The sequence below is a fragment of the Odocoileus virginianus genome, chromosome 26, assembly GCF_023699985.2.
Source record: "Odocoileus virginianus isolate 20LAN1187 ecotype Illinois chromosome 26, Ovbor_1.2, whole genome shotgun sequence".
Classification (NCBI taxonomy): domain Eukaryota; kingdom Metazoa; phylum Chordata; class Mammalia; order Artiodactyla; family Cervidae; genus Odocoileus; species Odocoileus virginianus.
The window spans coordinates 45,882,527-45,897,308 of record NC_069699.1 but is presented as its reverse complement, the minus strand read 5'-3'; the positions used below and the strand labels follow the sequence as shown (position 1 = coordinate 45,897,308).

The following is a 14,782-nucleotide window of genomic DNA, read 5'->3' as shown; positions in this document are numbered from 1 at the left end:
GGCTGCCCTCCACAATACATACTCCCATTGGCCTCCAAAAAGCCTCCCCCCTCTGTACCCGTCTCATCAATCCTCCACGCTGCCTAAGAGCTGCCCAGTTCCACACCCTCAGCCAGACTTCACTAGCATCTTCCCAGCAGACCCACACTTTATGGTCCCCTGATGTTAAACCCTGGAGAGCATCTGAGTCACCTGATGCTTTTTAAAGATACAAGTACACAAGCCCCACCCAAGACCCACTGGAATCTCTAAGGGGTGAATATTAGAATCTAGTTCTAACAAGCTCCCTAGATGATTTCAGAAAAACGCAGTGGTCTCCAAACTAATCACAGAAACTGCTGCTCAGGCCTTCTATCTCCCATCTTTATTGTAAGGTGCCTGTCCTCATGCCTCTCCTGGTGATATTTCCAGGTCACTGGTGCTAAACTTTACACAAGCCTCCTGGAGACAGTGTTAACCCATGATCCTACTAGTAGTCTTTGTAAACATGTAACATGCGATCAGGATAGCTGTGAACAGCAGGGACCCTGGGAGGCTCTCTGTAAGGCAGGCCTGGCTCATTACATCCTGGAGCTCTTCACATTTGTTCCTTCTAGTTCCTTGAGAATTAGTGGAGAGTTCAATTTAAATGATCCTCCAGAGAGCTTTTGAGGAGAAGGCCCCAGCTACATTAACTGTTACAAAGAGCTGTTTTCAAAATTGAGACCATAATTTACAAAATTGCAACTCTTCTGACTGAGAATGGCCTTGGTTCTCGGCAGATCTGTCCTCTAAATAAAGAGAAAAGATCTGATGAAATCAAGCTGCTTCAGTGTGTGACTCAGAGGGTACAGTTATGTGTATTTACACATTTTCTAGGTGATCACCAAAGGCATTCTATTTAAATAGAAAATTTTAAAAGAATGAAACCTGTAGGAATATCTAGGTCAGTCCTTCCATTTGAAATTGGCATTCTAGTTTAAAACACCCTGGAGAAGCTGCCCAGAAACTATGAGCTCACTCTATAAAACCAAAACAGACCGAATTCTGTCATTATCCATCTGCAGGATGATGTCCAGTTTGATATTAGTATTTTATATCATACAATGCTTGGAAAAGTTTGAAATGTTCCATTTAGGGACATACTTATTGTAATATGGTTACCTTTTGTATAGAGCCACAGAAATTTAAAATGTTTGTACAAGCTAGAATACCGTTGCTGGTAGCCAACATCTGCTTTGAAGAGTCACATGAATTGTCTTGAGAATAACTTCCAGAGAGTGCTGATTTAAACCAGGGTAATTTTAAACAAAGCACCTATTCTTTAGATATTAAAATTCTCTATTCACTTTATGCCAAATCATCCTAGAAATTGAATAATTACTTAAGTTCCATAGAAAAGTTAATGTGTAACTAAAAAGCTATTATCAGGAGAAAGCTCTGAGGTGTCTGTTCCAATTTTTAAAAATTTAAGGTGTAACCAACTCTGATTTTCCCCATTATAATGGCAATAACCTATAGTTAAGTTCCCAGTAATTTTGAATTTTACTTTCAGGGCTGATTTTTTTCATCCTCTGTTCTGACAGTAGCAAACTGATGAATTTGAGTTTTCCTTCTCCTCCTGCTTGCCTTCCCCACCCTACCTGCACACATGAGTGCTCTTTTTAATGACCTGGTAGGAGGACCCAAGTAGGATTGTTCAAAAGAGGAAGATTAAAGTTCCAGACTCATCAGAATTCAAAGTAGAGGTTCTGCTCAGCCCAGGAGGAAAGTCTGTACAGACTGCAAGGATGGACCCCCTGAAGTCGGTCCCATCTTCCCGGCAGTTGCATTTGCATGTGATTTTCAAGAACACATTTTCCTCTTCCCTTCATGGAGCCTCAGGGCTATTTTGTTTAGGGAAATAGCTTTCACATGTTAAAATTCTCTGCATTGTCAGAGAATTACCGTTTCTCATGGACTGCTCTTTTGAGAGTATTATGTGACCAAAAAACCATGACGGTACTCGTAGGGTAGGAAGGCAACATGAAGAATAGAAGATTTGGACATGAAGACCCCCAAAGCCCAAGATATGGGCCAGTCATAGTCCATCACTGTTTCATGTGTAAGAGACACTCAGACACCCACAGTTAGAGAAGTGGGCAGTGCGGAAAAGAGGCTCTCATTAAGTACCTGGCCAAACCAGAAAGCTTGGTTGCTCACCAAAAACAAAGCCTCTTTATGTCATTGTGATTCCAAGTAATAAACAGACTTAGATGTGCCAGTTTTTCTAGAAACTGAAGTAGAAAGACTTTGATTTCTGAATTGGTTTCCTTTGCAAGTTAGTGAATTGTTCCATTAACTTTCAGTTGATTTCTTCAGGCTGCCAACACATCCTCACTTTGGCCTCACCTGGTTTCCCTTGTCATTTTCTTCCTTTGAAGATTCCCCCGCTGCCACAGGCTTTACTTTTTTTTTTTTTTTTTTTGCAAGTCAAAAGCCCTTCTTTAGTTTGTGTTAAGTAAAATTGGTCACTTTGTGGGTTTAGAAGCTTCAGTTCAGTTCAGTCACTCAGTCATGTCTGACTCTGCGACCCCATGAACCACAGCACGCCAGGCCTCCCTGAGGAGAAGGGAGAAGCTTAGAGCAGCCCATATAAGCTCCTTTTATACATGAACAGACAATTCCATCCCCCCTTAAAGAAAAAGGCATTTGAGACTTAGGTCATTTAGACTTGCAGCTGGCTCTGCTCCTGCCCACTCTAAAGCAGCCGGCGTGGGCTGCATGGGCTGGACTCCGAGCACAGGGCCATAGGAGGAGCACGGCACTATCGGCCCAGTGCTTTGGCACCTGTGCTTTCGGGGAGTCACCTGCTCCCGGAGCACTGGCAACTCAGAGAAGAAAACCTGACCATCCAGTGACCTCTGCTGGGACCCCAGCAGGGAATGAAACTGGGTAAGCCTCCAGAAGGAGGGAGCAGTGTGTCCTCCAGGCAAACTCAGAAAGATTGAGGGTTGCCAAAAGAAAAGCTAGGAAAGAGAGGGAAGGGACGAGGAATTAGTGGTGAAGACATAGATATGATTAAAGGAAGTGCTATTCCTTTTGATTATAAAACCTTTCCTCTTTGTAGGATTAGATTACAGCCATTCTCTTGGAGGGGAGAGAGGCTGAGCAGTCTCCCGCAGTCTGCCTTTTCCCACCCTAGCCAAGCTGAGGTGAACACCCCTAAGATTCAGACTTAGAGGGCACATGACTAACCCACCTGAGTACTGCCGCGCTGATACTGGTGGAACGTCCACTGTTATTAACCAAGCTTGGAATGCCCTGAGCCCTGCCCTGAGCCCTGGAGGGTCCAGATGCTAGCCTTGTCCTCCATGCACATGGGGCATAGTGGCTTCTGCGGTCATGAATACGTGACACTTCTTTCCCTGCAGGTGATATCCGCAATGACCTGTACCTCACCCTGGAGAAGGGGGATTTTGAGAGAGGGGGAAAGAGCGTACAAAAGAATATTGAAGTGACCATGTATGTGCTTTACGCAGATGGTGAAATCTTGAAGGTAAGGTTTGCCGGTCAATTTGGAATGACAGCTAATCCTGTAATAATTTTAGTGTTTCTGTGGACTTCGTCCAGAGACCCATCCTCCTCAAGAGGGACTGAATTCAAATCACTTTCTGAGACTCTTCTCCACCTTAGCTTCTCTTCAGGGAAACCCTGCAGTATGCTCTGATAATGACTTCCAGGGTCATACAGCCTTTTCAGAAATTCTTCCTGGTGTCTGACCTGAATCCCTCCTGTCCTCATTTAGACCTATTCCCTCCAGTCTGTCCTACATGTTACTTTTTTCAGCCACCTGTCTAGCATCCATCTGCTTAGTTTTGGTAACTGTTATTAGGTCCCACTCTTTTGGACCTGTTATTAGGTCCTAGAGCTAATATAGAATGTTACATTTGCTCTTTAGTAAATAGGTGTACCCACTTGCTGTTACCAGGTTATGTGACAAGGAACAGCAGACTCATGCCAGTGCAGCACAAGGACCCTCTGACAGTCTTGATTAAAAGAGAAGACCTGGAGTGCTGTTTTTCTACTTTCATTATGTCAGTTTTTCCCTCAGTCAAGCCATGGTCAAGTCCTTGGCAAGTGAGAAGAAGGCATTGTTGCATGCCACATGGTAGAAGGCAAATCAGTCTTTTACAAACCTTCCTTCTGTGTGTTGACAACAGCCTCATGAGGTAGGCAGAACAGCAATGATCATCCACATTTTACAGAAGGAAAAAGATAAAGTTAGTCACAGTCATCTGTCAAAGCTATTTAATAGAAAGAAATGGAGGGTAGTGTAGATGTGGTGGTAGAAACAGAGATATGTATGTCATTTAAAAAACCCACCTCAAGGACTAAGGCAATTCTTGTTTGCATGAATAATGTGGGGGTCAGCAGAGCTCTCAGCTGTTCACTCTGCCCTGTTTGAACAGGGAGCTGCTCCGGATTGTATTGCCTGCAGCTTCCTGGGGGGCATAGGACTGCATCTTTCACAGTAATATTTGGAAACTGGGTTCAAGTTAAATCTGGTCTACCTTGGTTATGTCCAAGAACAGTCAGCCACAGGCAACATAAAATGCCAGTGCACCTTTGGGCTGAAGATTAGAAAACCGGTTCTCTCCATTTTATTAGTTAATTATTTTTCTGATCTGGAAAGCTCTGTGTACGGTTGACTTCTCTGAGTCCATTTCTTTCTTAATGAGGATGAAGAGTCTACCTTAGTGATTCAGATGGCACCACTCAGCTTCCTTCAGGTAAACTGAACGGTGTGTGCAATTACCTCTGCTCCAAGGAAAACAGGAGCACTGTGACTGCTGGCTCCTTACACCATCTTCACAGTTGTCCCCCAGAGTACTGAATTTCAGTCACCTGATAAGATTTGGCCTGATGGAAAAAATGAGACCCACACAAAAGAAGAAGTGAAATGTCTGAGTAACAGAGAAATCCAAGGGACCCGTCCAGTAGGGTGGCACATTGCCCTGCTTCTCTCTTCCAGGACTGCATCAGCTTGGGTTCAGGAGAGCCCAACAGGAGTTCCTACCACTCCTTCGTCCTCTACCACAGCAACAGTCCTCGCTGGGGAGAGATTATCAAATTGCCCATCCCCATCGACCGGTTCCGGGGCTCCCACCTGCGCTTTGAGTTCAGACACTGTTCCAGTGAGTAAGATTTCTCTCTCCACACTGCTTTGAGAATATGAATATAGCTCTTCCTTCTCTGGGACAGAAATAAGAGTTCTTACTAGTATCAGGGCAAGAAAATGAGGAGTTGTGTACTCAAAGATGGGATGTTATTAGAGACTGTTCTTTGGACAGTGATCCAAAAATGTGGGATCTGGGGACTTCCTGTTGGTCCAGCAGTTAAGACTTCACCTCTAGTTCCAGGGTTGTGGGTTTGATCCCTGGTTGGGGAGTTAAGATCCCAAAAAACCAAACTATGGTTTTTGTGGCCTTGTGGCCAAAAAACCAAACTATAAAACAAAAGCAGCATTGTAACAAATTCAATGATGACTTTAAAAATGGTCCACATCAAAAAGAAATATTTTTTAAAAAATGAGATCTGATGTTGTTGGCCTTTTGTAGTGTCTGATTTGGACAGTGGATAATTGGCAGGGTCATTCCTCTTTGGGGGTTTCCTTTGTATATAGTAAACTCCTCCCTAAAGAGCCCCTGGTTTATCGAGGCTAGCCATGTAGTTTCTGTTTGGTTCTAGGTAGCCTGTGTACCTTGCAATGTAAATGGACACTCAGCCTAGTACATTTCTGACCCTTCTTGCCATCAGATTGCTCCCCATTCAGTGAACAAAGTAAGGGACAGAGAAGTGAAGCACACAAGGTGATAGGGGAAGGGGATGTCTGTTGGAAAGGGAAGTGTGAGGCAGAGCAACTCATGCTCGGCTCTGATTGCAGCAAAAGACAAAGGGGAAAAGAAGCTCTTCGGCTTTGCATTCTCACCCCTGATGCGGGACGATGGCACCACCCTCTCCGATGACATCCATGAGCTCTACGTGTACAAGGTACGGAGCCCGAGTCTGTCCCCTGCTCGGACCACTCTCACGCCTGGTTCTTGGTCAGGTGGTTCCCCCTGAGTGGGCCAGAGGATCTGGGGTGGGGTGCAGGTGGAGACAGCAGGACATCTGTGGGCAGGCTTTTGTCTTTTCCCACAGATCACACCAGCAGGGCCTTTGTTTCCAACCTCCCACTCCATTAGTTGTGGAAATCTATTATTCAGCCCTTCTGTGCCATTATGGCCTTGACTCGTACATTTGGAGACCTGCCATTTGAGGCTCTTGATTCTGTCAGCTATCACAGCATAGCCGGTACCCAAAGTTTCCTGCACAACAGGTAGAGACCATGAGCTTTGCCATGTTTTCTTTTAAAGGCCTGTGAGCCATTCTGGGGGAAGAAATGAAAAACACTTTTAAAGTGCTTAGGAAGCACTCTTCTAACAGGACCTGAGGTCCAGGGTCCAGCCTCAAGAACCCCAAAATCCCCAGGACCTGATGTTTTACACGTGGCATGGTTCCAGAAATATTCTGTGTTCTCTACTTACGCCTGCAGTGTGATGAGAATAGCACGTTTAACAACCACGCTCTTTACCTGGGCCTGCCCTGCTGCAAAGAGGACTACAATGGCTGCCCTAACATCCCCTCCAGCCTCATCTTCCAGCGCAGCACCAAAGAATCTTTCTTCATTTCCACACAGCTCTCCTCCACTAAGCTCACCCAGAACGGTAGGCCAGGGTGCCCGCAGGGTTGAGCCCTCCACTGTCCCCACTTGCTGCTTCGTGTTGCTGGTATTTGTCAAGAGACAGAAATTGTTGCTTCTGCTTTTTCATGCCACAGTGAGGGGATTCTTCTCATTCGAAGTTGAAGGACTCACTTGGTAATAGCAAGCTATGGGGTTTTCCATGGTTTTACAGATGTGTCTGTAGCCTTGATCGCAGCACTCTGGATGCTGTTTCGCTGCTTCCAGCTGTTTCTGTCTCTCTAGATCCCACCCACCCTCAACAGGGAGAGTCTAGGCTTCACTTGCCCATGACACAGCTAGGGTTCACCATCTTTGGGGCTTGCTTCCTAGTGGACCTCCTTGCTCTGCTGAAATGGAAGGCCTTTCCAGACCGGATCATGGACATCCTTGGGCGGCTGCGGCATGTCAGTGGGGAGGAAATTGTTAAGGTATGACTTTCACTTAATTCACACATGCTAGCTGAGCAAGGAATCTGGGCAAAGGGCCTTACTTCCCCTTGATTTCTGCCTATAAGCCTCTGAGACCACTTTTTAAGGTATATAGTTAAGTGAGTAGAGATAAAGTTATTTTTCTTTTTTTCAATTAGCTTCTTTCTTTAAAGTAGGTATCACATCAGGTTTATTACCTTTTAGAAACTATATTTAAGTTTTAAACCCTATTTTCTGGCTTGTTTTTCTTCCCAGAAAGTAAAGTGATAATTAAAGGGCAGCCTCTCAGAAACAATCCCAGTGTGGGCTGCCGCCTGCATGCCTCTAGGTTTCCACTCGCTTCCTCTCTTCGCTTACTCTGTAAACCTCTACCACAAACCCAGCCTGGTGTCCTCCTGGCCCCACCCTCTGGATTATCTACAGGAACTCTAAATATATTCTCCATGAACTGGAACTCCTGATTTTGCCCAGTCTCTCACTTAAGAGTCCAGACCAGGGAACTCTACCCTCCTCTCTGCCTCAACGGCTTTCTCATGTGCTTTTGTGACATGTTCCCATCTAATGTCCTGAGCAAACTGACAGCAACGTGGCCCAACCCCAGTTGTTACCCTTAGGGCTTCTCCACACTGTGTAGAAGCCGGGTGTTAGCCCCTCTGACTTTAGCTCAAGAAGAACCCCAGGCACTTCCTGATGGTGAAAGCCTGGTCAGCGGATTCTGCACAATGGACTGAGCTCAACTAAGGAGAATGGACGTGCTTTGGGTGATCAGCAAGAGCAGTGGAATGTAGGCTAGAGATTGAATTTCAAAAAGGCGCCTTGTCCATCAGTGGACATTCTTGGCTCCATCATTGCAAGGATCAAATCTGTTATCACTGCATTGTCTGTACTTTCATTTTACAGCTCCATTGACTCAATAATACACAACATGGTGTCTCCAAATGAGGAGTAATTTTAAAGTCTGTGTATTTCTTTGTACTTTCATGAAGTCTTGTATGAATTTTGTGTTAATTGATCAGAGAATCATAAATTTTTAAAAGAACTTTTTATACTAACAAGCTTTTCAAACTTTATACAAACTAGTTTTGAAACTTAAGATAAATTTACACTCAGGACATTTTTTCCTTCTAAACATATTAAAAAATTCACCAGTAGAACAGACCACATACTATGAAAATTCTGTGATCTTTTGAAGGATGAGTTGTTACATTCCTGACAAGAGAACATCCTACCAGCATTTCTGGTTTTAGCATCAATATTTATCTCAAGCCAGCCAGGAGAGAATGTAAAGGGAATATGCTAGCATTTTACTTGTTTTTACTTTTTATTGGAAAATTTCAAGCATCCAAAGATGCAGACAGAATAAATAACCCTACATGTCGCTGTCATTCATCCCTGACTGTCACCAACCCCTGGCCAGTCCTGCCCACAAATCCCTCATCCATGCCTTCTACCTTAGGTTGTTTTGAAACAAGTTGTAAACATTATTATCATTAAATTACATTTTGACCGACAGAGTATTAGGTTTGATTTTTGAAGACTGGGAGCATCCATGAATATTTATTATTCTCTCCCTGGACTTTTGCATCTTAGAAAGAAAAAGGCACCTGCTCAAAAAAAGAAAAATGTTGTCTCCAGATCTTTTACCCTCTTTGACAGCCCTCATCAGCTGCATTCTCTCTTCTCCTGGGATACTAATTTCTAGACCAAAAAAATAAGTTTCTGTAGGTAAGGCCTAGCTTGTCACATCCTTATCCAGATGTCCTCTACAGAGTTAGGTCATAATAGACAATAAGAGAGTACTGAATTTTGGGTTCCCAGGAAAGTAAACACTTTCTCTCAAAATGAATTTGGCATCCAAATCACTTAGATTGTCTTCATTTCAAGATTGCTGTTCTTCATGGGTGGTTTAAATTTTCTAGGTAATTGCTCTTTCCTTATAAGTTTAGCACTTACCCAACAGGAAGAGCCTCTCTAGGTCTCTCTTAGGGCCCTTTGGGCTACAACCAAACACCCAAAGTCCACCTAGTTATTTCTTAGCTAGGTGGAGATGGAATACCAGGTTATTTTTAAGTGGTAGTTTGAGGTCTTAGGAGATTTTTTATTTTGTTTGTTTGGGAGATAAATTCATTGGTGTTTGAATGTCTGACTGTGTGTCCACGGTCCTAAGACCTGAGCCCTCTGGTTTTTATGCTGTTGCAGTTTCTGCAGGACATCTTAGATACACTGTTTGTGATTTTGGATGATAACACAGAGAAATATGGCCTGCTGGTATTTCAGTCTTTGGTAAGTCTTACCTTTCCTGATTTTTATTGATTATTCCTGTCACATACTTTTTAAAAATCTGAGGAAAGCAGTTTATTTGAGTGAGTCAGCATAAGATGTAGATGTTCCCAACAGGAAAGGGACTGATGAGTGTCACCAAGGAAGACCAACAACCTGCCTACCTGGAACATCTCTACATGATCAAATCTGGACCTCTGCTTTGTGGTTTTGATACTCAGTCTCACCGCTATCGCAGGGTTGCCTCACCCCTGAAATAGTGACCTACACCAGCAAAAGGCCCAGAGACCAATAAAGGAAATAAGACAGCTCATTTTCCACTTACAAAGTAGGATACAGAAATTTTTCTGGTGGTCCAGTGGTTAAGACTGCACTCCTAATGCAAGGGGCCTGATTTCAATACCTGTTCAGGGAACTAAATCCCACATACCACAGCTAAAGATCCTGTGTGCCACAACTAAGACCCAGCACAGCCAAGTAAATAAATATTAAAAGCAAAAACAAAGGATATAACCACCAGGAAAAGCAGACTCTCTGTGCTGGTCTGAGTGTCACACCCTCTCCCTGTAAGCAGTTATCTGGGAACCAGAGTCTCAGAAGGTTGCTCAGTGAGAAAAGACAGTGATCTGAATATTTAGTGCATTTTGTTGAATATGTCCAGTCCTCCAGGAGGGCTATGTGTTCAAGGACAACCAGATACTTTAAAGTCTGTATGATAGATGAGCAGCTGAGGCAAGAATTAGAGTGGTATTTTGCAAAGTTTGTTTCTCTGACTTTTCTTCTTGCCTCCCTGGCCAACCAACCCTAATTTCTGAAGGGTGCAACCTTCCGTAGGATGATTTGGCTCAGAGGACAATATTTTTTTCTCTCTTTTCCAAGTTTTTGAGACATCTTAATGCTTGTGCCACCATCACAGATATTGTTTTGTCTTTACTTGGTCTATATTGTACCACTGAGCATTATTGTGAAGAGAGAAGGTCAGAGTCACTGCTGTTGACCAATGAGTCCCAAGTTTGGAATGGGAGGCCAGGGTTGTTAGCAATAGAACAAACATTACAAAAATACATACCCAGAATGGCAGTCTTACATTCACTGGAAACACTGTAGAAAACACTTGCCATTCCTTGAAGAATCAAGAGTTGTTTCCTTCTGGGGGGTAGGTTTGAGACCTCTGCTGAATTCTGCTACACCTTGTCTCTCCCAGGTATTCATCATCAACCTGCTCCGAGACATCAAATATTTCCACTTCCGACCTGTAATGGACACATACATCCAGAAGCACTTTGCTGGAGCCCTGGCATACAAGTAAGTTGCATTTGGCATCATCATTAGGATTTGTGTTTGACTAGAAAGATAGGCTTTTACCATTGAGAATGATGTTAGCTGTGGGCTTTCTGCTGACATTTTATACTATAGTTTATTGCATAGTTTTCATACTTTTCCTTCTAAGAAATGATGGAAGAGCTGCTGAAAATGTCTTGTTTTTTCAGTGAGAAGCATGTGAATAGCTAAATATAGCATCCACAAATAAATATCAAAGGAAAGAAAAGACAGTAAAAGAGATAATACAAAGAGTAAACATGGGCAGCACTCACAGTTTATCTAAAGCCATTAGAGCAATTTTAAAAGTCGCCATGTTATTCTATGGAATGAACATAAGTTTTGAAGAGATAAAACCTGAAGGGTGGTGAAGCTTTGGAATCACTGGACTCTGATAATTTGAGAGAGAGAGAGCAGGCACTGTGCTATAGATTTTACATGTGTCATCTTATTAGAATTCACAGTAATTTGAGATGTACTATTGTTTCCTATATTTCAAGTGAAAAGAGTGAGGACAGAGAGCTCACATAACTTGCTCAAGGATGCAGAGCTCGAGACTGATACGCCCCAGATGTGAACCCTGCTGTCTGCAGAGGGCATGTTCTCTTGACCTCTGAATTCTTTGGCCATGTATATGTGCAGACCTTCTGACCCTGTAGTCCCATGCCACTCAGTTAACTTGGTCCTAGGGAAATAAGATGATTGGGATGGCAAGGAGGGGCACATGGGACCATACACCTTTACTCAGAGTCTGCTATTTACTAGTCATTGTTGTATATTCTGGAGACTTAGCAGTTTTCAACAAAGAAAACACACATCCAGTCCATGACTTTGGGAAAACTTTATTGTAATCAAAAGAAATGTGTCTCAGGGGAAGTGGGAAAGAATGACTCCAACTGCTGATTGAAATGTGGCATCTCTTGGTCAGGATTGTTGTCTGGTCTCAGGTGGTCTAAAGATTCCATAGCTGTAATGAATCCATCGCTCCGTTCTAGTTTGTCAGCAGTATATTATTTCCTCTATGGCTAATTTAGGACTGCAGGTATTTCAGGCTGCATTGCTTTTGGAATAAAGTGGGGTTTCTGGGACTGTTCTTTTTCCCAGGGAGCTAATCCGCTGTTTGAAGTGGTACATGGACTGCTCAGCAGAACTGATTCGGCAGGACCACATTCAGGAAGCAATGCGGGTAATGTCCTGAGAAGGGCCCACCCCTGCAGAACTTTGCAAGTAACCTCCGAGGAGTAGAGTGCGGGACAAGTGTAGACAGCGTGGAATGACTGCCCTGATCCACCTGACTGCCCTTTCCTCCCTCAGGTTTTGCCCTAAAAGGTCTTTATTCCTCATAATTTTATCTGAGAGCAGCAGGGAGGGATGATGTACATGTGACTCGTGGTCATCCCCACTGCCTTGTTTCTGCCCTTAGTGCCAGTCTTTGCTTCCACTGGCTAAAGTATCGTATCTCCTTCTAAGCCAGTGTTGGTTAGCAATAAGCCAACATTGATTAGAAATAAGATTATCTAATACTTGCCCCTTCTTCAGTATTTACTGAACATTGTATTTTATATAACTGTTTTAAGTAAAAAGAACTGAGTGAATGCACTGTGTGTGGATATGTTGAGAAGGTAATCTTAAAACCAGGATCAGGCAGCCCTTTGCAGTGCTGGACAGCTCCCTTTTGCAGGGGACTGCCCTCACTGTGAGTTAACTGCACTTTCTGGTAACTCGTTTTCTCATGACTGCTGCTTCTACTGTAGAGAACCACCTATGAGAATGTTGATTCCTCTCTTGCTTAGCAGTTCTCCATATTAACTATTTTTTTAAAAAACTCATATCCTCTGAGAACTCACTTAAAGCAAGTTCATGTTTTCTTTCTTTCCTTTCATCCCTGTCTTTTCTTGTTCTTGAGTCACTTTTTTTAAGATGCTTTTTAACCATGTCTTTCCCACCCTTTCTAGTTAGTAATAAAAGAAGAATGGCAGCAAAGTAGTTCTGCTTTTTCTCTGTCCTCTTTGAATATCTCATCATCTTCTCTTAAGTACTAGTGGGCCTATGCTTGTGTTACTCGTGTGGTAACAGTTCAAACATATATTTTCCTAAGCATCATCAGTTTAAAGAGGCAAAATCAAATCATAAATCTGTATTTTCCCTGCCTGTTCTCAGCACATTCTGTAAAAACCTGAGGCCACAAGTCTCACTTCTTACCTTCATGCAATACATGTTGGCTGAGCAACCAGCATGTCATGGCTGCTGAGATGCAGAGAGGAGTAAGACTGCCTTCTTCCCTGGAAGAACACATCCCCTGTGTCCTAAAGGGAATCAGGCTCAAACGCAAGTGTAGAACAGAGTGCCAAGTGTGATGTGAGGGTAGGGCCTGGGTTCTGTTTTTCTCTGAACCCCAGCACCTGTGAGGTTCCCTGCATAATTGAGGGGTACACATGGAGTTAAATGCAAAAAGTTCTGTGTAAGTTCAGAAATTAATTGCTTAAGGCATTGGAGATGGTATCTTAGTTTTCTTCTAAGAGTCATTCATCCAGCCAATATTGCTTGAAACCTGCCATGTGTCAGACATTGTGTTACCCAGTAGGGATTCAGCAGGAACCCACACAGAAAGGTTCGGCCTTGATAGCACCTCCATTCAAGTGGGGAAAAGGCAGACAATAAACATGTCCGAGAGATAAACCACACAAAGATAAACATACAAAGTCAGTGAGGAAAAAAAGTAATTATGCCATTAAAGAAATAAATAGGATCTTGGCATAGAATGGCTGGAGAGGAGGTTTTACTTCACATCAAGAGTTTAGGGAAAGCTTCTTTGAAGAGGTGGCCAGAGCTCCATATTTTATCCTCGGATAAGTTTTTCCTCAATGCTCCATGACTCTGCCTTTCCAGTGTCTGGGAGATCTTTAGCCTTTCTTTGATTAGAATGTATATAATCTTGAATTCGCTTAAAAGAGAATTACTCAGCTCATAAGCATGGGCCAACCTCCAGGAGCTCCTCAGAATCAGATTCTGCTCTCAACACGTGTTATGGGAGTTTTGTCTCCTGTCTTGTTCGTAAACTGTTGATGGCAGGTGTCCTGGTCCAGGAGAGGATGGTGAATGGGTGTGTTGGGTCTGCCAGCTTCTGTCCTATTTTCTCCAAACTGGACTGACCCCTGGTGAGATGGCTGGCACATGTCAAGACGCCAGCTGTTTCTCAAAGATGCAGAAGACTTCTTAAAGTACTCTTCCTTCTTGGAATAAATTTAAGAAAGGTTCTTATATCATTGCCTTTGTAGCCTTTTATTTCTAGACCTGAGAAAAATGAGAGAAATTTAATTTTCTTTTGATCCAGTATCTTCTTGAGTTCAGCTGCTTCCATAATAGTCTGTGGTTATTCACTTCCACAGCTACATGAAATAATTTGGCGATTCTCTGAGTACATAGATACTTGCTGCTCAAGGACCATCTGGACTTTTGAGGAAAGGTTTTAAAAATTAAAGTAAAAAACATTTTTCTAATTTAAAAAAAGTACTTCCCTACTATGTATAAAAGAGATAAGTAATAATAGCCTGCTGTATAGCACAGGGAACTCTACTTAATACTCTGTAATGGCCAACGTGGGAAAAGAATCTCAAAAAAAAGAATATATATGTGTATAAATTGAGTCACTTTGCTATATACCTGAAACTAGCACAACACAACATTGTAAATCAACCATATGCCAATAAAAATTATAAAAGCTATTAAAGTGCTTATCTCCAAAGTTGGAAATGTCCATCTCTCGATTTTAGTATATAATTTGCTGGTACTCTACCCTTCACTCCTTCATGTATTAGTTCCTGACCATCTTTATATGCTAAGTTGTTTCAGCTGTGTCTAACTCTTTGCGACCCTGTAGACCATAGCCTTCCAGGCTCCTCTGTCTATGGGATTCTCCAGGCAAGAATATTAGAGTGGGTTGCCATGCGCTCCTCCAGGGGAATCTTCCCAACGCAGGGATTGAAACCACGTCTCTTATGTCTCCTGC

General features: G+C 43.0%; 1 protein-coding gene across 9 annotated transcripts in view; it reads left to right on the top strand.

Annotated features, from left to right (window-relative positions):
* The window catches only part of DOCK3 (dedicator of cytokinesis 3), a 263,108-nt gene that overhangs the window by 178,436 nt on the left and 69,890 nt on the right, over nucleotides 1–14,782 (top strand). For all 9 annotated transcript variants that reach the window (XM_070456013.1, XM_070456012.1, XM_070456015.1 and 6 more), the window contains 8 exons: nucleotides 3,393–3,517; nucleotides 4,994–5,156; nucleotides 5,906–6,012; nucleotides 6,557–6,728; nucleotides 7,076–7,173; nucleotides 9,373–9,456; nucleotides 10,658–10,758; nucleotides 11,878–11,959. In XM_070456013.1, coding sequence (XP_070312114.1) covers nucleotides 3,393–3,517; nucleotides 4,994–5,156; nucleotides 5,906–6,012; nucleotides 6,557–6,728; nucleotides 7,076–7,173; nucleotides 9,373–9,456; nucleotides 10,658–10,758; nucleotides 11,878–11,959 — 932 coding nt within the window. The remainder of the gene's footprint in view (nucleotides 1–3,392; nucleotides 3,518–4,993; nucleotides 5,157–5,905; nucleotides 6,013–6,556; nucleotides 6,729–7,075; nucleotides 7,174–9,372; nucleotides 9,457–10,657; nucleotides 10,759–11,877; nucleotides 11,960–14,782) is intronic.